Source organism: Poecilia formosa, unplaced genomic scaffold (genome assembly GCF_000485575.1).
Source record: "Poecilia formosa unplaced genomic scaffold, Poecilia_formosa-5.1.2 Scaffold89, whole genome shotgun sequence".
NCBI lineage: Eukaryota > Metazoa > Chordata > Actinopteri > Cyprinodontiformes > Poeciliidae > Poecilia > Poecilia formosa.
The window spans coordinates 888,935-910,608 of NW_006800028.1; the positions used below are offsets into that span (position 1 = coordinate 888,935).

The 21,674-nt window shown below is 38.9% G+C and overlaps 2 protein-coding genes across 2 annotated transcripts in view; one reads left to right on the forward strand and one right to left on the reverse strand.

Moving 5' to 3' along the window:
• The window catches only part of sh2b3 (SH2B adaptor protein 3), a 57,624-nt gene extending 41,425 nt beyond the window's left edge, over positions 1–16,199 (forward strand). The window contains exons 3-8 of the mRNA XM_007557513.2: positions 6,674–6,775; positions 7,121–7,209; positions 11,925–12,016; positions 12,129–12,343; positions 12,450–12,627; positions 12,970–16,199. Of these exons, the coding sequence (XP_007557575.1) occupies positions 6,674–6,775; positions 7,121–7,209; positions 11,925–12,016; positions 12,129–12,343; positions 12,450–12,627; positions 12,970–13,334 (1,041 nt within the window). The 3' untranslated portion in view covers positions 13,335–16,199. The remainder of the gene's footprint in view (positions 1–6,673; positions 6,776–7,120; positions 7,210–11,924; positions 12,017–12,128; positions 12,344–12,449; positions 12,628–12,969) is intronic.
• Positions 16,200–17,241: 1,042 nt separating this feature from the next.
• Positions 17,242–21,674, reverse strand: part of LOC103141822 (chondroitin sulfate N-acetylgalactosaminyltransferase 1-like) — a 6,266-nt gene continuing 1,833 nt past the window's right edge. Inside the window, exons 2-7 of the mRNA XM_016674040.1 lie at positions 20,682–21,092; positions 20,432–20,533; positions 19,279–19,460; positions 19,063–19,157; positions 18,897–18,978; positions 17,242–17,921 (exon numbers count right to left, since the gene is read on the reverse strand). Coding sequence (XP_016529526.1) covers positions 17,641–17,921; positions 18,897–18,978; positions 19,063–19,157; positions 19,279–19,460; positions 20,432–20,533; positions 20,682–21,092 — 1,153 coding nt within the window. The 3' untranslated portion in view covers positions 17,242–17,640. The remainder of the gene's footprint in view (positions 17,922–18,896; positions 18,979–19,062; positions 19,158–19,278; positions 19,461–20,431; positions 20,534–20,681; positions 21,093–21,674) is intronic.

A 21,674-nucleotide genomic window follows, 5' to 3' on the forward strand; every position in this document is an offset into this window, starting at 1 on the left:
GAAATTAAAAGCCTTTAGACAGATCCAAGGTTTCCCTAAGTGTATTACAAGCCTGCCGGGCCACCAGGCTTTACTTGTGCCCCGACCAGGCTGAGCATCGTTAATTTATTTTAGTTTTTTAATGATTGCCTTTTTGTAAAGACGTATTAATCTTGCCGTCATCCAAGAACGTATAACTATCAAGTGATATTTTCAAATTTCCTGTCAACTTTAAACATGTTTTACCTCAAAAACATGGTGGATGACTGGATGCCTGACCTAGCGCCCTGAGCACCGGGCTTAGCAAGTTTCCCTTCAGATCAAACTACTTTAATAACTTTTTTATTCATTTAAATCATTTAAAGGTTTAGCACTGATGATCTGGTGCATAAATGGTGACAATCTTGTAATTCCTGCTGATCTTTCAAAGAACCTTCTGCATTTTATTCTCTTTTTGCTTAATAAAATCTCATGTCAGATATTTAGAAGAATTTGGTGTCGGTTGTGAAAAAAAAATGATTGATTTATTACACTATACACTCAGCCAACAATAGTTGGTGCCTATTTAGTCTATAAACTTCATAAAATCTAACAGAAAATATAAACCCATGCTAAAGATGCAGAAAATAAGTTTTTAATTTCTTGGAAAATGCTTAACGACTGAACGAAGCAGACACAGAAGAGGGCAGATTTTTACTCCGTATTACCTGGCAGGTTGTCTAGTTTGAAGGTTTGAGGAGCCAGGATGCAGGCTGCGTTGTCACCGTTTCTTATCTGCGTTTCGCATGTATGATATTTGTCTATGTCCGTGTTTGAAGTTGAAACATCGTAGTGAAAGTTGAGTCAATGTGAAAAGATGCAGGAGTGGAAACTGAAAAGTCAGAGCGGGTTCATATAATTGCTTTAACAGTCACACCATCAGGATGTTTCTCTGAGCTGACATTGATGGCCATCACAGTTTTCCTTCCTTTTACAAACTCGGTTTATCAGATTATCTGGGTTTTTTTCTTCCTCTAATGTGTCACAAAAATGTAAAAAAACAAAAAAAAAAAAACTACTTAGACAAGTGTAGGTACGTAACATCTTGTGACTCGTGTTTATTTTATCATCAAAGACTTGTGATAAAAAATCTAAATTTCAATCAGGATTTGTATTCAAACGACGAATGGAAAAGATCTCAGGCTTTGAGGTCTGTTTGAAAACGGCTCAGCGAGCAAGAAGAGCTGCTCTCTAAGAGATAAATGAAAAGCTTTCCTGCATGTTTATAGACTCAGGATGCTTGATTAAATCTAGATCTGTATGTTTCACTTTGCTTCATCCTATTGGTGATATTCTGAGGGAGATTAGAAAGAAAATAGCACAGTGGTAGTACATAGTGTAGAGCACAAATATCCGTCAGTTTTCTGGGAGTGTTTGGTTTTCCATTTTGCATAGAGGTGTACAGTATTAAAATAAAAATATCCATAACAATATTAACATTAGCCACTTGGACGCAGTAATATATTTAATTTGAGACTATTGGCGTAATCTGACAGAGAACAGTGATGAAGTAGACTCAACAAAGTCTGGATCGCTGAGTCTCTACATCCAAAAAAGTTTATTATAATGAGGTAATATGTCTGACATTGCAGTTTTTTTGACATTTTGTGCATAATGAGGTTTGGTAGCGTTGCTGGAAAAACATTCAGAACTGCAAAGGACTGCTTGAATCCCATGTTTGACTGTATAATTAATTTCCGTTGCATGCTTGCCAATAATTTATGCCTCTTTGCATTCATACCTTCCTATTCTGTCGGTCTTTTCTAACTTTTTGAGGTCATCCTGCAACAGTTTGTGATTTTTCATCAGTTTTTTTTCCCCTTTAGGTCTCATTGAGCAATACAAACACGAGTCTGACAAGCATTTACCAGGAATTGATGTCAGTTAAGAGTTTAAAAAACAACTTTATATATCTCGTTTGAAGGCTGGACGCATTTCTAACAGACTTACTCGGGTTTTTCCACCAAAGTCGTCGCTTTTGCAAATAATCTTTTTGAAATAATCTCAAATATGTCTCCGACAAGCAATGAGGAAAGAAACTGCAGCAGCCTTTTTAGGATGTGTGTGTCTGAGTCTTTGTGTGCATTGCCTCAGGGGACCACTAAAGAGAGCAGTTTGCAGTAATAGGAACTATGCTGTGAGTTTGTACTTCAGCTCCCCTGATGAAGCTGATTCACAGAAATCAGGCCGGTTGTTGCTCAACCACTCAGACATCTGCTGAATGTTTTTCTTTTTTTTTTTTCTTCTCTCTTTTCTGTTCTGTCCCTCCACAGCCTCGAACGGTTCCTCAAAGACGCTCTTACTAGTCATGGACTCATTCACATTCTTACAATAAACTCGCCTCAATGAGTCACTGGACTCAGACCGATGCTCAGTCTGAATGAGAGCAGCGCGTCTTATTAGAGGTCACATATCTGGTGCAATTGTTACGGTAAAGATTTTGGTTGCATTTGTTGATTGTGCTGCAGCTGTGAATTACCTGCTCTTTTCTCAATGAGTTGAAGATTGTGCAACTCTGGAAACTTTTATTAGAGCGTCAGATTCAGAATGAATGTTCTGCTTCTGATTTATTCTGTCGGATGCAAGGTTTTGCGGTTGGTCCTGTTCCTGTGTTTCAGACCGGCAACCAGAATTAGAGAACATTATTTTTGGAATGGCGCCCTCTGCAGATCGAATACTGCACAAGTTAGAAGATAAACAACATAACAAGGGATCCAAGATACCGATTGAGTTAATCTAGAGTTGGTTAATTGATTGACTAAAAACCTGATTTTTCTCTTGCTTCAAGACCACATAAATTGCTAAATTTGTTATAATATGCAGGGTTTCCCCCAGTATGCCATAAGCCTGGCGGGCCACCAGTATTAAATGCTGACTGAATAATCAGGAAATTGTGGTTTTCTCACATTATTAAACTTAGACATATTTATAAAATATAGCAAAACGGGGATCTCTTAGAACCTGAAGAAAAGATTAAAAGAATAAAATATGTGAAACACTTAAATCTCCCATGAAGAGAGACGTTAAAAAAATAAAGTCTGGAGGGAATGTTAAAACTTCATACCTCAAAATCAAGTGTCCTTTTTGATATCATAGTTTTGCTTACAATTTTTCTACTTTATCTCTTCCGCTTTTCTGTCGTCACATCCTCGCCTTCGTAGCACGTCGGTAATTTTGAGAACAAAAAGTCGACGCTGCTCCATTTCGATTAAAGTGAAGTTTGTCAAGTGTTTATATTTCAAAGCGGAACAGGATAAAGAGAATCTTTCATTGCATACCAGACTCTGGTTGGACCGTTTTGATTCCCCGTTCAGGTTTGGCTCCGCCATCTTTATTTCTGTACCAACTCCTCTGCTTACAGATGATCAGTGCGCCCTCTGCTGGATGGTGGCCAGACTACAACTATAAGACAAAATCTGGGAGGATGTTATTAATTAATCCATTGGAACTAATTTTAGCAAAAACCAACAAGGCTAATTTTTTGTTATGCATGGTCTGTTTTTTCTGAAACCGACTGCTTTCCCTCTTTCACTGTATAGTTGATTTTATCTTTTCTTGTTCAGTCTCACTTTTTAACATCTGCAGAAACAAGAACAAAGATTTTCCCTGAAAATCTGAGCTAAAATTGAGCCTTAGCAAATTTTGACTCAGAAATCACAAAATGAGTCACACACACACCCTCGTGTTTGCGTCACTTTGTCTCTTATTGATAATATTAGTCCCTGTGGTTGAATCACAGAGCTTTGAAAGTTACAAGCAAGGACATAAATCATTCTTTTGATGTGTGTGTGTGTGTGTGTGTGTGTGTGTGTGTGTGTGTGTGAGAGAGAGAGAGAGCCCTCCTCTGTGTGTTTTTATGTGTGCAGAATTAGCAGACATTCCTCAGGCTCCCACACTGTCACATAGACTCAAACTCATCCGGTGCATAAATCCCTGGAATCTGTCCTCCCTGCCCTTTCCGCTGCTCTTCATCCATCCCTCTCTCCTGTCCAACACGTCTCATCTTTTTCCTTCTGCTTCTGCTCATCCCCTCATCTCTATCTTCTTGGTTTTGTCTGGTCCACTTGCACTGTATGCTTTAATGAATCAGAGGTCAAATACATTCATCTCACAAGATGCCACATTTTTAGCCACTTGATGGTGTATTACAAACAACATGCTGGTTGGTAGCAAGTGCATATATACGATGGATGTGAAATCCAATGAAATCTGCTTTATTTTTTCCCAAATTCCACTTTTTAACCACATTTATTTAATTCTCCCTGTGTGTAGCCATGGTGTGCAAGGTTTCCCCCATAAAACTTGCTAAGCCTGATGCTTAGGCCACCATATTTGTGAGTTAAAAAATGTTTAAAGTTGACAGGAAATTTTAAAATATCACTTGATATGTGCTATAGGAAAACTGGAAGATTAATACTTAAACACCAACTACAAAGTCTTAAAAAAAAAGCTATAATTAAAAAAATAAACATTGCTAAGCCTGGTAGGGGTACAAATAAAGCCTGGTGGCCCGCCAGGCTCATAATACACTGTGGGAAACCCTGGTGTGAATCAGTAGCCAAAAGTCCACATTTACTGTTCAGGTTTCATAAATGTAACTCAAATGTAAGATTATATGTAATGAAAATGCTTTAGAGTTTAAGTCAAAACCTAAAACCTGCTGACTGAGCATATTTCTACAATTTTATTTCCTAACTCAGTCATCTCCACTCACCTTTTGATGCGTCATGTTACGGCAGCCCTCCGTTTGCATTGCAAAAGCGGTTTTGTTTAGAAGAACTTGAATGGCCTTAGGAATGAACGAGAGACCGCCCAACAACAGTGTGTGACCTCAGAAATAGGCTTCTGCAACAGTCTCAGAAATGCCCTCCCTCACCTTGTGAAAAGCCCCACTAGAAGAGCTGAAGCTGTTGTAGCTGCAAAGGACGGGTCGATACGGGTCGATGTCAGCTTAAACTCTGGGGATTGGATGCCAGACATGTCCAAATGTGTGTGAAAGTGGACAAGAAAATACTTTTTGCAACATTGACAATCTTCAGTTTTGATTAAATAGCCCAAACAAAAATAACATCTGAGCCACGTGTGAATTTCAGTCATATTAAATACAGAATGTGGGAATAGAAATGCTGAAAAAGAAACGTGAATTTATCTCCTGATGTTTAGTAATTGATCTGTAGATTAATTCAGTTTTATTCTTCCTGAACTGAACTTAGTACTGGTTCTTTTGGAGGGTGAAAGTATCTTACAAATGATGCTTCACTGTGTTTTAGCTTTACTTTCTGAGGAAAGTTCCTGACAACATTTTGATGATACCATGAAACACATTGCTTTGAAACTGTCACCCACAGACCAGCTGTTTTTTCTTCCACATTCTTGTCTCAGGCGTCATCGACCGTCATCAGTTCCTGATAAAACTGTTTTTATCTACAGCTGTTTCATTTCTCTGGTAGCTAACCATGCAGTAAGTCAGAAAAGGTGTTTGAAATTATTCTGAGGAACTTCTCAAGAGTAACAGTGAAGCTGCTGCTTGAAGCTAGAGAGCACACACGGTACAAATTGTCTGTGGAGCTAATTTAATATAAAGTTCAGTAAAATTAATGCAGAATCTAACCAAACTTGAACTTTATGCCCTTTTTCACTTTCTTCATGAACTAAAATGTAACTTTATTCACACGTTGTTTTGTGGGTGGAAAAAAGAGAAAGATAAATAAAAGAAGGATTTTCTCAAAAACATCCTCAGGTCATAGAGCCATTTTACTGCATTTATCATTAGACGCATCATGAATCTGTCAGTAAAACAAGCATAAAATCCTAATTTGTAGCATTTCATCGTAGCTTTAAACTGCCTGTCATGGTCGATTGTTAAGTTTTTAAATCAGGAGCAGAGATGGCGTCGCACGCACACACACAAAGAGAGAGAGCGCGCAGCGGATGTTACACAGCTCCGCAGTAGAAAATTACTCTATAGCTGTTTTTAGCTTAATGTAGCGTTATTAGCATGGATAGCATCCGTCCAGCCATCCGTCCCTTCATGTGTTTTTCAGTCATTCTTGTCTTAATCATTTCTTTCCTCTCGGGTCATTTTCTCTTGACACGTGTCAGAATATCCCAGCATCCCTGAAGCAGACGCCACGACCGGGACTCAAGTCTCATCACTTTATTCAAACAAACAGTTCGGTGCTGGCAGGCCCGACCCCGGCGCTGGTACTGCTTCACACAACCAGCTGCTTTGTTTTTGACCGAGAGACGACTCACAGTCACACATTTGTTCAAGTAAACACGTCAGACAGAAACGGCCTCTGTTTTACAGCTTCAGCGTCGAACATCTGGTTCTTATTAATTATGTGTTGGGGCACTCTTTCACCTCTAGCAGCCGTCAACTTTAACCTAATGTCGATTAGTCTGTGGTCTACCTGATACAGTAAAGATGTTTATTTTATTTTTTTTTTGCAGCAACAATCTGATCTGGATCAATTTTTGTTTTTCCAAAACCGCTTATTTTTTCAAAAATATTCAAAGACATGTTTCTGATGCCTCTGACGTTATTCTCTTCACTCATCGTCTCATCTCCTTCGTTTGGTCTCTGAATGTTGACGTGCAACGCCCGGTGAGATAAATGGCCAGAGAATAATGACGACGTTTTGCTGTTTTTCAGGCCTCCAGCCCCAAACTGACAACTCACTGCTCAGATATCCAAGAAGTCCGTCGCTGCACCCGACTGGAGATGCCCGACAACTTAAACACGTTCGTTTTAAAGGTACGAAGCTCGCCGCACAAAGCACCCACTGTAGGCTCAATTTCATTTTAACATTTATTACACATTTATTTATATAAATAAAGTTGGTTTCACTCCAGGACGGTTCCTTGTAGCCATGAGTGATAAGGAAACTTGTGTTCGTTTTGGTCTTGAGATCTTCAGGATTAGTGTTTGTTCAAATGAGCTGAAATCAGAAAAAAAACAAAACTTCACTTAGGTCCAAAATGGATCTGCTGTCTGTCATACAGGAACCCGAAGAGTTTCTACCTTTTTGTCATTATTATGACAAATAATAATTCAACATCCTTCCAGAAGTCGCATCACTTCCATTTTATTTTTGTCCAGGTTAATCGAGGGAGTCTGATATTTGAGACGGACAACGACCAGCAGGTCAGCTCCTGGACCACAGAGCTAAAGGAATGCATCAGCAACAGGTGAGAAACACCTGAACGCACCACAACTACGACCCAAACGTCTCTCCCCCAAAGCCTGTAATATTTTCTGAAATGTTCCCCACTAATTTAATTGTAAGTTAATTATTAAAACGACTAGTATATTATAAGTTTCCAGCATTAAACTCTTTGTATTTTGCATCTGCGGGAATATTTCAATATCACTGCATCATTAATAGGTTCATCCAAATAGAGCAGCATGGTTCAGGTGTTTATTTCTGGTCATTTTTTTAAGAGAAATAAACAAATTTACTGAAATAAACCTCAAATTTATTGATAGTTTCTAAAACAAAAATGTATTTTTATGCTCCGCTAAATCATGGGGAAGGCTAAACCACAAAAGGCCTTTGCTGATAAAACTTCACAGAATGCCGAATGCAAGGATATCAGTGGAACGTTAAGTGGAGGGAAAAAATGTCATAGGAGTAGGTGAAAAGGCAACGGGGATAACGGCAATCTGTTGTGATTTGAGGAGTTTGTAAGTGATTGAGAAGACGTCGCTATCGGCCGAAGTCGATTTTTAACATATCGGTCTGATGGGTGACGTTAACAGGCAAAGTTTATTTACATCTTGTTGCCGTTTGTGTTTCTGGTCATGTGACAGGGCGAGTAATGCAGCAAAGGATTGTGGGATGTTTTATTCATGGTGTTGAGACAAAATCCAGGTTAAGGTCTGATATGAAGAAGAGCTGGGCGATAAATCAATTTGATCAATTAATCAAATTTTTGCTTTTGAATAAATGTGGATTTTTTTCACCAGTGCATCTTTGGGTTTCCATAGTTTGGAAAGATGTTTATTTATTTGGACTTTGAATTCTGATCAACTCTATTATGCAAAATTAGGACCAGACTAAATTGTGTTAATAAAGTCCTAATATTACCAGAATAAGGTCATAATATTATAAGAATAAAATAGTAATTTTCTGATAACTTCAACAGAAAAATAACTAAAAAATTAAAATGAGGAATGCCGAGAATCTTGTAAAGTTATACTTGGGTATAAGTTTTATAAATAATATTTAGTATTTTAAGGCATCAGCATCAAATTATTATCAACATCAGGACTTTGAAACTTTCGTACAACCAAAGAAAGTTTTACACAAACTGAGCTGATCATCAGGTTCTCAATTTAGCTTTTTAAAATAACTTTATTCTTGTATTCTTCACACTTTTTTTCTTTAGTAAAACTATGTCTTGAAGCTATTTTCTGTCATTTGTGATTTCTCCTTTTTGAAAAAGAGAGTGAGAAAAATAATTTATTTACAGTGAATCAAGTAAGAAAAATTTTTATTTTTAATCCATCAGAATATTTTCTTGAAGCTCTCGCCTGTAAAACTTTAACCAGATTTTAAAAGAATTGAAGCTCCTGTGCAATAAATAGATTACTTGTAGGCAGTTAAACTGAAGTAGTTAAGTGACATGAAACGGTTTTTAAAAGAGGGATTCATCATCATCATCATCATCTTCATCTTTACACGCCTGCTTGCACCTTTTCCCTCCTGAGACTCTGAGCAGAAATAACTTGTTTTTCTTCTTCTGGCTGAGTTGGATGTTTACTCATGCTGAGGTATGTGTTTGCAAAGTGAAAGGGCTCCTTAAGGTGTGCATGAGGACAAGCGAGTGTGTGTGTGAGAGTGTGTGTGTCCGTTAGTCTGCGGATTGGTTTGATTGGTGGCTCTGCAAACTGGAGCAGGTTTGAACTCGGCTATGTTTGCAATATTTCTGCGCAAAAGTATTTAGTTTAAACCTTTCAACAGTGTCTGCTATGAAAAGTGGATTGTTGGAAACGCTGCTGGTTCTGGATCTGACTGAGGGTCGGAAAAGTGAGGATCCAAAAGCACAAAGAAAACCAACCATTCCAGTTTCCTGATCTCTTCCTAACAATGAACTGAAAACATTTTTATTCCAATGTTTTCAGCATCTGACTTCAGCAAAATCCTTAGGATCATTAAAAACTATCAGCTGTTTATTTTAAACCAAAGCTCTTTGCATTTTAATATTTTACCCAACATAACAAAGCCTACAACCTGCAGCCTCACACAGTGTAGATGTCTGAGTGCGACTCAAACTGACAGAAAACATTTAAGAACAAATCGGAGCTACCGGAGAGACGCCACCATGAGCAGAACTATTCAAAATCAACTTTAATTCATGTTTTTGTTGTTGTTATAAATAGCAGCAAGGAGTTTACCTGGTATTTTTAGGCAGTTTGTGTTACATTTAACAACTTCCTTATTTATTGAACAAAGACTCTTGGCTAAATGCAGAAGTTGTGGGTGAATCTAAAACAAAGTTTATCGCATAATTCAGGCATAAAACCAGCTCCAGTAACATTAACGTGAAGTCTTTGTGACTTTGTCAGCTTCTCACGTTTCATGGACAAATTCGGTGTTTATTTCTGTCTAAATTTGCTTCCTAAATAAGGCGAATGTTAATTTATTCACAACGCCGTAGTTTGTTTTAAGGCTCTTAGTGGGAGGTTTATGCTAGAGGTCTTTGGTTGATGGTTATCTCTCTGGTCATCAGATGTTTGATGGCATCTGTTCCCATTAATACAGAAAAGCGTTTTAAATGTTTCGCCCTCCCTGGTCAGTGACATGAACACATGGAAAGCTGATTTTCTGCTCCATTTGGACTTCTTCTATTTGCAAATGTTGCACAAGCCCATTACAGTTTCTCATGGAGGAAAATCCTACAAAAGTAGAGCAGTTTTTTCTGTTTTTGTTTCACATCTGTCTAGATTTCTCTTCCTGCTTCTGTTTAACCTCAAATTGAAGCTGAAGAAGAAACTGAGTGACAGGAAACAACACAACCTACCGTTGTTCTGCCGCAGGCTCATTACTGCTTTTACTTGTTGTATTTTACTTTATATTCTTATTTTGTCAAGCTCAGGATGTTCTTCTGAGTTTAGATTCAGTTAAAGTGGGCATTAACGCCCCCTGCTGACGGAGTCTGGGTATTACTAAATTTGTCATTGGAAATCCACAAACCAGGTCGAACCTGGTGTAAAAATATCCATTTAAAAACGTCTGCATCTTTAATTTATCATTGTTTATATTCTTAATTTTAAGATTTTGTAATCACAAGCATATTTATAATTGTTTATTGTGTTTATATTTTAAGACTCTGGAAAAGAAGCCTTTCAATTATTTATGATTTGTATTTATTTAATTTTTTTTTTTCAAACTTTTTATTTTCTTATATTGAGAGTTGGTAAGGGAAAGAAGATGTTTGAAATGTTATTTTTTCATAATTTAAATTATTTTTAATATTAAAGCTGTAAGGGAAAGAAGTTATTTTATTTTGCCTAATATATAAAATCTTAGATTGTTAGAAACTAGAATTTAAGGCTTACAGATTGTTCATTTTTTGATGAGATTAAAAGGAATATGAAAATCAGCCATGGCTGCATTTCTCTTCCGTTCAGCTACGTAAAGTCTTGCATATTGAGTCAATGAATCCTCAGCATTACAGATTCACTGAAGAGGTTTATAACATCTAAGAATTTCCTAATACAACAAGCAAAAAACATTTATTTGCACAATAAACTTCTGTGATGCCACCGATGCGACCAAATGATTTGGAGGTGGAAGAACAGGAGAAACTTTAAGGACCGTGAGAGAGAACGTTAAGACGTTTCTCTTTTAAATCCTCGAAGCTTCGCAGCCTGACTGGACCGTCCTCACTGAGACGGAGGACAAAGATTGTCCCGAAGACAGAAGGACAAAAACACAAATGCACTCGGCGAGGCAGAAGGAGACTTTCGCCTTCCTGTTATTCAGAGCAACACAAAGTCAAGTCAGCATTTACGCAGGATTTTCTCCTACTTCCCTATTTAACATTCCCACTCTCGTCTGTGCAGTTACACACACACAACGCAGTGTGTGTTTGCGTGTGTGAGCAGTGAAACAGAAGAACAGTGGGTTTCAGTTCAGATCTCAACTGGACCAACTTCCTGTCTGCGCTCGGTGTCTTTGTGTTTCTTCAGCCGCCTGCTGTTTCCTCCACATTCACCAAGCTCCACACGCACACAGACACACACACACACACATACACGCAATCACACGCAATCACACACATACACATGCAGTACTGTGCAGAAGTTTTAAGCCACTTACAATTTCTTTCCATTTTGCCTCCAAGAGTCCAGGTTTTGTTGTGATCTTTTAAAGCGGTCTTGATTCATAGTTTTAAAGGTTTTTCTCTGAACGTTTTTTACGTATTGTACCTGAACAGAATAGCCTAAACCAGCAGGGGTGTGCACAGCGTGACCCCAGACCCAATTGTGGCATTGTGTGGCCTCGACTGCAGATTAAAAATAATACAAATTTGACCCATCAGCAAATGGAGCAGATGCAGATGATCGCTTTTTGTACATCTTCTTAAATTGATCTAGCCGCCCGCCATGCTTTTGAGAATTTGAAAATATCATTTGATAGTTCTGCATTTTTGGAAGACTTGAAGATTAATACGTAAACACCCGCTATAAAGTCTTTAAAAAAGGCGATAATTAAAAATAAATAAATAAATTACCAGTGCTAAGCCTGGTGGGGGCACAAGTAAAGCCTGGTGGCCCGCCAGGCTTACAATACACTGCAGCTGCTTCACTTCCACAGTAGCTGAAAACTTTTCAAAGTAACACTTAGTTGAAACTAGATGTGAGAAGTGGTTCTTAAAGGTGGTGTCGCCCCCTTCAGGTCAGGCAGTGTGGATCTGGAGTCCCCCCTGTCCTCAGCTGACAGCTCTGCTCCAGCCAATCAGAGAAGGAGCTCAGACTCAGGACATCAGAGTAAGTAGCAGGACGATGCTCCTCTGATAATCTGGGTGTTTTCCTTCATTTTCTGAGGTTTAAAAAAATAAAACTTGATCATGAACTTGGTTAATTTGTTTTGTCTCTCCAGGCCCCGTCACCTTCGCCCTCCCTGAGCAGGTCATCCAGAAGGCCGATGACTTCCTGGTTTCTTTCCCCTGGTTTCACGGGCCCATCTCTCGGGTCAAGGCGGCCCACCTGGTCCAGAGCTCCGGACCCGAGGGCCACGGCGTGTTTCTGGTCCGGCAGAGCGAGACGCGGAGGGGAGACTTCGTCCTCACGTTTAACTACCAGGGAAAAGCAAAGGTGAACACGGCTGAACGTCTGCAGCTGGAGGCACAACGAGCTGCTGCTTCTTCTTCTTCATGTCTTAAATAAGAGTTTGGTTGTTTTTCCGTTTTTCCTCTTGCAGCACCTGCGCCTCTCTCTGAACGAATGGGGTCAGTGCAGGGTGCAGCACCTGCGCTTCCCCTCCGTCATGGACATGCTCAGCCACTTCCGCCTCTACCCCATCCCGCTGGAGTGCGGAGCAGCCGGAGCCGTCACGCTGTCCAGCTTCGTCCTGGCCGGCTCCACGCCCCCCTCACAGGGTGAGCCTCTAGGCATTTTATTGTCTAAAATTCAATAACGTAGCCTTCCTTTAGTGGCAGAATGGCGATAAAAAGTGTTTTCACCTTGTTTACGTAGCTCTGTGTTTGCTCCGTCATGATGGAGTAAAAAATTATAACCTCATCAACACAAACTGTTCCTGACAAACATTCCCATTTGTAATGATAGTAAAAAAATAACAATCCTGATCATACGGACAGTTTGGGGTTTTATAAACATGAATTTGAATTTACCATGAACGAATCAAAATTCTTCCATCACAATAAACGATGAGCGGTGCGATGTGTTGACTCCTCAGCTCCTTTCCTGTCTCTGCTCCTCAGGCCAGCTCTCCGGCGCGCTCCTCGTCCCCTTCTCCCTCCATCGGTGGAGTTCCGAGCCCAGCTTGGCCCGCTGCAGCCTGGCCCGCAGCTCCAGCCAGCCCCCCGCCTTCTCCCCGACCCCCACCAGCACCACCTCCACCTCCAGCCCCGGCTCCTTCTCCCAGTTCGGCCGCGTCGTCCCGACCGCCGAGCCCGCGCCGTCGGCGCCCGCCCACCTGCGCCGGAGCGAGTCGGTGGGGAGGCGACCCCTGCTCCGCAGCCCCAACCCTCACGCTCCCATCATCCCTCAGCGGGACTCAGACTACGAACTGGAGCCCGACCGCGGTCGCAAGCGGGCGATAGACAACCAGTACATGTTGCTCTGACCCTCCGCTCGGCCGGCTGTGAAGACGCGGTCGCGACGATCGCTCGGATGAAGTGTGTCGCCTTCATCGGGACGAAAACGAGGCCGACGAACACGAGGGAACGAACCCGAACAAGACGGACGAATGCAAAATACGCAAAAAACAAAACAAAACAAAAACAAGTTTGCCTCACCCTCAAAACCTCCAGTGTCCACAGTGAATGTATTTTTGGACTTTTTAATAAGAGTGTTGACGACGATGATTAATCTTGTTTTCGATCGACGAAAGAGAGAAAGTTTATTAACACCTGTTGTGATTTTCTTGTTAGTGCACTTGATGTTATTTCTGAAATGATGGGAAATCACTGTGCGCTCCTTTTGGGAAAACTTAGGGCATGAACTTTCCTCACGAAATTCCCAAAGCGGAGGAAAACCTCCACCTTTCGACACAAACGAAGCTGCGCTCTTTTTCCTCGTGGGATCAAATTCTGCTCTTCCTCTTTGTGCATTATGAGCATCTAAGTGCGCATCACTTTCAGTGCACTTTGTACACTTTGTGTATTTTTTTCTATACACACAATCTTTTGTAGAAAAACTAAAAAAAAAACTAAAAAGGAGAAAAGAGGTAGTTCTAGAAACTAGATCGCTGTTAAAAAAAAGAAGAAAGAAACGGGATTCAGGATTTTCACGTCAGCTGGAGCGGAGTTTGTGATCCGAGTCTGGATGTGAGATGAGCAAAGCGAACCGTAAAGAAATTATGTCAACAAAATGATGATGAAAATGCCACAAAATCAAACAAACTGGAGTGACAGTGAAAGTTTTACACAGCCAAAAAACTTGAGGTTTAGAAAACGTTAAAATCTGGATTTCCAATAGTTTTCCTGACATCCTGCTGCAGAAACCTGAGAATTTATCATTTCTGATGGAAAGCTGTTTGATTCTTCTAGAAATCACTTAATCAGTTTAATCTCATCTGTCCAATAAATATCTCTTACGCATTAGTGGTGAGACGTTTCACTGTTTTCCAGAGGTGGATAAAAGAAAATAAGAGCCTTTATTCCTGGACTAGATTCTCGTCTGATTTAATATCTGTAATTTGCTGATTCCTTCAGCCAGCTGGCACAGATTTTAGCTTATTCTGATTGGTCCTTTCTTGAGGATAAGGATAAAATCAGATAAAAAGACATAAGAACAGCATCTAGGATATTTTTCTCTCTACACCTCTATATAGACTCATTATTTATACCAGCAACTTGTAAATTAACATGTTAAAACATATATATTATTACAGAATTGGCATTTTAAACTAGATTTAACATTAGAAATGGCTTTGCATTGCCATCCACCCCAATCCTAATCTCTTCAGATTGGAGCGGGGGATGCGTTGCTTTCTTAAAAATACTTTAGCCTACTTTGTGTCGTCTGCCAGGCTCTACTGGTTTGGAAAGCTGGAAAACAAAATCGTAATTTTAAAACTACATCTTTTAACTTTTTTTTTTTTTTTATGGAAGAAGTATACGACTTTACTACTTTTTCCATAAAGAAGTTGATTTTACCTGGACTATTTCCGTCTGGTATGAAAAATTAGTTTGAAGCACTGTATAAATTATGACATGTTTATTAAATTGATACTAATTTCTATGTAATCATTAAATTAGAGTCGGCATGGAGGGCGTAGAGAGCAGCAGGATCCAGATTCCTGCTCCGGAAACGTGAAGCAGCGTCACTTTAAGGTCGTCGTGGAGACGGATGGAGGACAGTTTTCTCCTCCCTTAAAGACGAGATAACTGTCTTTAAGGGACAGTTAAAGACATCTCAATGATCCGCGAATAAGCTGCCTCCAGTTTGTTTTTGTGGCGTACGTTGAGGGAACACTCCGCAGCGCTTCCAGACAGAAGCAATGATTGGACTGAATCAGAGTCTACATGATTTGTCCTCTTTCTAACAGAGACGTTTGGTTTTCGGCGACGCAGCTCGGCTGCTACAACCACATTTCCCCTCCCCAGTTTTAGGCACCTTTCTCCATTCTGGTAGCAGCGTTATGTGTCTTGGCTTTACTTTTTTTTTTACACTTATAGCATTAATTCTTTGTATTTTCTCTCACTTCACCACAGCAGCTGAAACCAAAAGGGCTGCAAAGAGTCATGTTTTTTTTTGTTTGTTTGTTTTGTTTACACTAGATGTATTTTCTAATCGATTATTATATATTTTTAAAAGGAAGGTTTTGTAAACACAGTTTCGAAGGGTGTTTAAATGTGGCGTGAGATGTTGCAGAACCACTAACGTTAATAATCAAAGGTGCCTTTATAAAAGGTTTAAAACCATAATTTTGACCACATTAAGCAACTCAGGTGTGCGTTTTAGTGAATGAAGCCTTTAACCAAAGCCCAGAGTTCTCCATCATTCTCCATCCCAAACTTTAGAGAAGTCAAAGATGATCTGTAACTTTCACATCCGCTCGCAGCGGGATGAGTTTGGGAAGTCTTCTAACTTTGCTTTAACACTAACTTCAGCAGATTATTTTACATTTGCTCGCAGTAAACTTGCGCCTAAAGTTTGGTGTGTCTCTTTCTCCGCAGCTTCCCGTTTCGTTTTTCCCTCTTGGTTTTGATAGTTTTTGTAGTAATAGACCAGCTTTTTTTATTTTATTTTATTTTTTTCTACCAAAGTTAACATTTGTTGGTTTACTTAATGGTTGTTGAGTCCTGTGTTATTGTGATCTAGACTGACATCTTTTAAGGGGAACAAAAACAAGGATGTTTTTGGCAAACGTACGGTTGGTCTTCCTGCCTTTATGTGTCTGAACAGATTCCTTCGTCACCTCTGTTTCATTTCTGCTAAAGCAGAGCAACGGTAAAAGCAAAAAATAAAAAGAAGAAGAAAACTATTCTGAGCATCAGTCTCGTATCCTCTCTCGCTCTTCTTAGTTAATGTCTTTTTTTATTATTATTATTATTATTATTCCTGGGAGAGTGACTGTGCCTTTGCCAGAAAGCTGCTGTTGCTTTTTCCCCTCCTCCAGAGCTCAGGGTGTGATCGTGCCGTGCAATAAATGAAAGATGCTTCACACCGTGCTGAATGGAAGAATTAGGTGCTTATATATCCGCTTATAGACCAAAAACAGTCAAATTCAAACAGAAAACCTGCTGCATAACAACCACAGCTGCCAGATTTTAGTTTACTTTTATATACTTCTATACCAGCTTAAAGTGTTGTCAAGGCGTCATTCGCCCTGATCGCCTCCCCTCCCCGTCGTATTGCTGATTTCATCCAGTTGATGAATGTAATGTGTTCTGAATACTGTTCATCCTGTCTGTTAACTTCGCACTGTAAACATTTCACATCAACGCATCAATGTCCACAGCAGCTTCTCACACCTTCTTCTATTGGGTCGGCATCCCTTTCAGTTATGAGCATTTAAATTATATTAAATATATAAATATATATATATATATCTCAACTGTATATTTGACTTTTTTTTAAATAAACCTAACCAAAAAAATAACCTGAGTGTTGTGTTTGCTTGTTTTTATTGTTTTTTTCCCCCATGCTTGGCATTGTATTAAACTGAATATTTATCTCTTTTAAATATAAAAATAAAATATTTTTACACAATATCCTCACATTTTTATAAGTATTAAATCTTTCAGGGGACAACATCGAAGTTATGACACTGTGATATAATTTAGTGAGTGTACAGTTAATTTGGACATTTACGTTTGTGGTTAGCTGTGTAGAAATTAATGGTTGTGTGGTTTCTTATTTTGAATTTACAGTTTTACAGGTTGTCAGTGGCGGAGCTAGACTTTTAAATTTGTGGGCCAGGGGGGCACAAATGAGTGTGTATATATATATATATATATATAAACATATATGCATTACACACATGTATCTGTGCATTCAGTCAACTTAGAGAAGGCCGGAACTGACGGTAAAATGATGATTTATTAAAACCATCTTTCTCATCAACCCCTGTAAGAGCTAAACAAGAGAGATAAAAATCACAATCTTTTTTTTTTTTGTTTACCGTCAGTGAAGCATAGCTCTTTACATTGATACAATTCTTTTCACGAATCATTAATTAAGCAGTCACAAAATAAAAAACTTAAATAAACTTCAATCGCCGTTACCTTGTTCCCTTATTGACAGAAGCTTAAATTTAAGTCGCCTTTTATGCGTTTTTCTTGCTATTAACCTTTTTCTTTCTTTGCACTTAAGCTTCTCCGTAGCTCTGTTGTTGTGTTGCTATAGATACATCATGCAGAATGTTACCAAAATAAAAGCGTGGAACTTTCAGTTGGCCTTTACGTGCTGTGTGGACGTCCACATCAGATCTCTTTGCTCGGTTTGTGGGAGTTGAGGTGGAGCGCTATCTCCTGTTTGAAGAAGAGCGCCCCCAGCTGGCCGTGAGAGGCCTCGCTCATGGCTTTGGTTTGCATGCACATCTTGTATTTGTCTGGAGGAAGCTCATCTGCACAGCTCTTCTCGTGCCACAGGTGGAAGAGGCCTCTGGACGGAGCTCGAACCACCATCAGCTTGCTGTGGAGGTACTTCCTGTACAGGTGGACGTCTTCCAGCCCCCAGCCTCTGATGCTGCGGTCAAAGCCACCTGTCAGTGAGATTAGAACAATTTGATACATTGTTAAATTAAAAATAAACCTTGATATCCTCAGACAACAGCTACTGGTCTCTTCCAGAGCAGAAAAATGATGTAAAAAAACATAAATAAAAAGGCGTCAATATGTAGTTTCTATCTGACCTTACAATCCAATATTTGTAGAGTTTGAATGAAAAGATAGCAAAATAATATATAGCAAATATACAGCAAAAATTATATAAATTTTGTCTAGAAAGCAAAGGTTTATATGGTTTTGACTCATCAGATGCAGTAGATTTTTTTAATTTAAACAATTTTAACTTTAACAAAAATGGCATTTGTTGTTTTGATTGTGATGCTAAAGTTTTTGTGTAACCATAATAATAATTTTTAGGATATTAAAGTTAACAGGTTATTCAAAGGCTTTGTCCTTTTTGCATTTTGTTGTAGTTCAGTTCAATTTAGTTTATTTATATATTGCCAATTCACAACAAATGTCTCAAGTTACAAAGAAACAATTTATTTCAATTCAATCATACATCATATTGATCCTGGTTAACAAACTACAGTAAGATCAGCTAATTATTCAAATTAGTTTAAAGGGTATTTTCTTACTATAAGAAGCTGAAGACAGAAAATCTAAAAACAACATTTATTGACATTCATTGGGTTTTGGTTTTTCTAATCTTTGATAAAATTATGAAAATGTTTCCTTTATTCTAATCTATTCTCAGTTCTTGGCAGCTGAAGACGGCCAAGAATATAAACTAATCTCCTCACTCCTTTAACTTTACGAAAAACAAACCCTGAAATTAAAAGTAGATTTCTACCGTAGATTTTCAGTTGTTTTTAGCAATTTAATTACCTCCCTTACAATTAATTTAGGCAGAAAATTTATGAAAAACATATTACTATCAGCAATTATTAAAGGGAGCTACAGGGTATCTAAATATTTCCGTAATCCATGAACATCTGGGTGGACATTACCAACGTTGATAAAATCTGATCGGTACTGGCACGTCATGCCAAATCCAAAGTCCCGCCAGAATCCATTTTCATTTTTTATCACCTGAAACAGAAGAAAAAGATTTAAATCAGCCTCTTCATATCTAATTTCTCTCCATCAGAATGAAAACTTTGCTCCTTTACCCACCAGCTGTTGTTTTATGGAGGGCATGTGCGTGTGATTGCTGTAGATGATGGATGGGTTGTACTGGCTGAAGAGCACAGGATAGTACACTTTTTTACCTAAATGAACGAACAACGCAATGAAGCATTATGGGTAGCGACTGACGAGAAACTTACAACGCGTTCGGAAGAGAGCGTGTGCAGAACAAACATGGCAGAACATCTTCCGGTTGGTTCTCACCAGCTTCTGCGTTCAAGCGGCAGGAAGTCAAGAAGTCTGGGGTGAAGTGGATGTCGACGTCACAGAAGAAGAGCAGGACGTTCTGCCGCTGTCTCCAGGCCCTGGCGCCGACGTCGAGGCCTCGGCCGCGAGAAAACTCCTCATTCATCTGGATCAAGGTGAAACTCCTGAACCGAGTCTCCCTGAGACACAGGACAAGACTTCTGCCATCGCTTCTTAATTACTCAGCTGCAAGGTTCTCATTTCCTTGTGCGTACTCATCCATTTTTATTAGTTTATGAATGCCGACATGAAATGTGCAGTCCAGCATGGAAAAGTCCCTGCATTAAAGACTAAAAGCTTTTAAATACACGGTTTTCTGCAGGTCTTCTAAAAATAAAATTAGTTGTGTTGCTAAACCCAGAATAAACCATTTTTAGTCAAGGTCAGTTAGCTTCATAATGAGTTTCTATTTTTTTATTAATATAAGAAAGAATGCCACATGAGCTTTTAAAAATATGCGTTGTGTGATGCTTGTCACACGCAGTGCAATGTCAGATTAGATAGGTTAAGATTCATAAAGCAATACATAAGCTTAGTGCATTACGTTAAATTTAAACTGAACATCAAAACAGATCAGGACTGAAACAATTAATCGGAATAATTATTGATGAATTAATTATTGAAATAACTAATTTAGTAATTGATCGTTAACTGGAGTATTCAGACTCAAAAAAGTGCCGTTTTCTAAAAGAGCAACACACTCAGAGCTGTAATTAAGCCAAAACTGTACAAAAAATGTAACCATTTTGCATTTAAGATTTGTTTTACCCAGAACTCCAGCATAGTTTTAGCTCCACTGGGTTGAAATTTCGTTTAAAAAAAAAAGATATTAAGCACTTTTTGCTGTATAATTTTTTTTATTGGTTAATCCATAAAATAGCCAGATCAGCCCTTCACAAGCAGAAAGGGATGAACTTTTCACATGTTGATGTTTGAAGCATTGTTTAAGCTGCAGATGCATCATTTGCTGCAAATGATCAAGCCCTCAAATAAAAAAAATGCAAATTTGATGTACTGGGGCATTAAAAAATCTGAAGAATGTGCAAATTTTTTTATCCGATAAATCGACTAATTATCAAGCCCTAGTTCCAGCCCTAGTTCTTAGCATTACCTGGTGATCTGATCCAGCACAGCCTTCACCTGGTTGATCTGATCTCGACCAAAGTAGACCACAGTGAGGTGAACCCGGCCGTCCTGCTGGATGCAAACATCCCTGAACCAAAAACAAAACAAGAACAGATTTATACGGCATGGTTTTAAACCATCTACACATGTTTTCCTTAACTAACTTGTCCATTCGTAGAAATTAGCTTTCACCCAGATTCCCAACAGAGTTTTGTTCGTCCACCTCCAGATGTTACCTGAAGTTGCTCATGAACTGCTTGAAGGCGTCCACTCTCCCGGACAGCGGCACGATTATGTTGATGACGATGCTGTGTGTGTTCACACCGTCACTCTTCACCTTCATCAAAGGCCCAAAAGGCCTGAAGAGGACGAGCTGAGCGAAGTTCTGTGGGCCGTCGCCTTTGAACATCAGCTCATAGACGGTCCCTCTGGTCCGCTCTGTGCGACTCAAACCTGATACAAAAAACAAAATGTTCTTAACACCGATGCCTTTTCCACCCTCACAGGGCAGCACAGAAACACACAGGGACAACAACAATGCAAACACACACTCACTCCTGAGGGAAACTTTACAGACTGATTCATGTAACAGTCGGGTTTTTGGACTGTGGAAAGAACTACGGCCTGAAACGATTAATCGGATTAATCTGATTCAAGGGATGCAGAATCGTCAGCTAATTTTATAATCAATCTTCACTGAAGTATACAGACCAATAATTAAGCCAAATTACAAAAAAGTATATACATTTTGCATTTAAGATGATAAATAAATATTATTTTTCTCTAAATATGTTCTATCCAGAACTCCCAAGTGGCAAAGTTTTTAATTAACTGTTTAGAATGTTTCAGAAAAATAAAATTAGGGAAACTACTTGAGCTAAATGTTTTTGAATGCTAAAGCAATAAACCCAAAATAAGCTCCACTATTAGCACATTAGATGTATACCCACCACTGCTACCTAGAGATGCTTTCTGACTATAGTTATGTAAAGATTTAAAGATTTTAATTCTCTGTGAATTAAAGGAAATCCAAAATCTATGAAGTGAGTTTATGTCAGATTTGGTTTCCATGCAAAAGAAAATTTTTATCTTCAATATGATAATATTTCTTCTTTTAGCTAAAAACTGCATGTTGGTTACATATAGATTAACAGCTTTTTGTGTTGCAGATTTTTCTGTTGCCTTGTGTTTTAATCCAGTGACTTGAATTCATAGTTTTTCACCCTGTA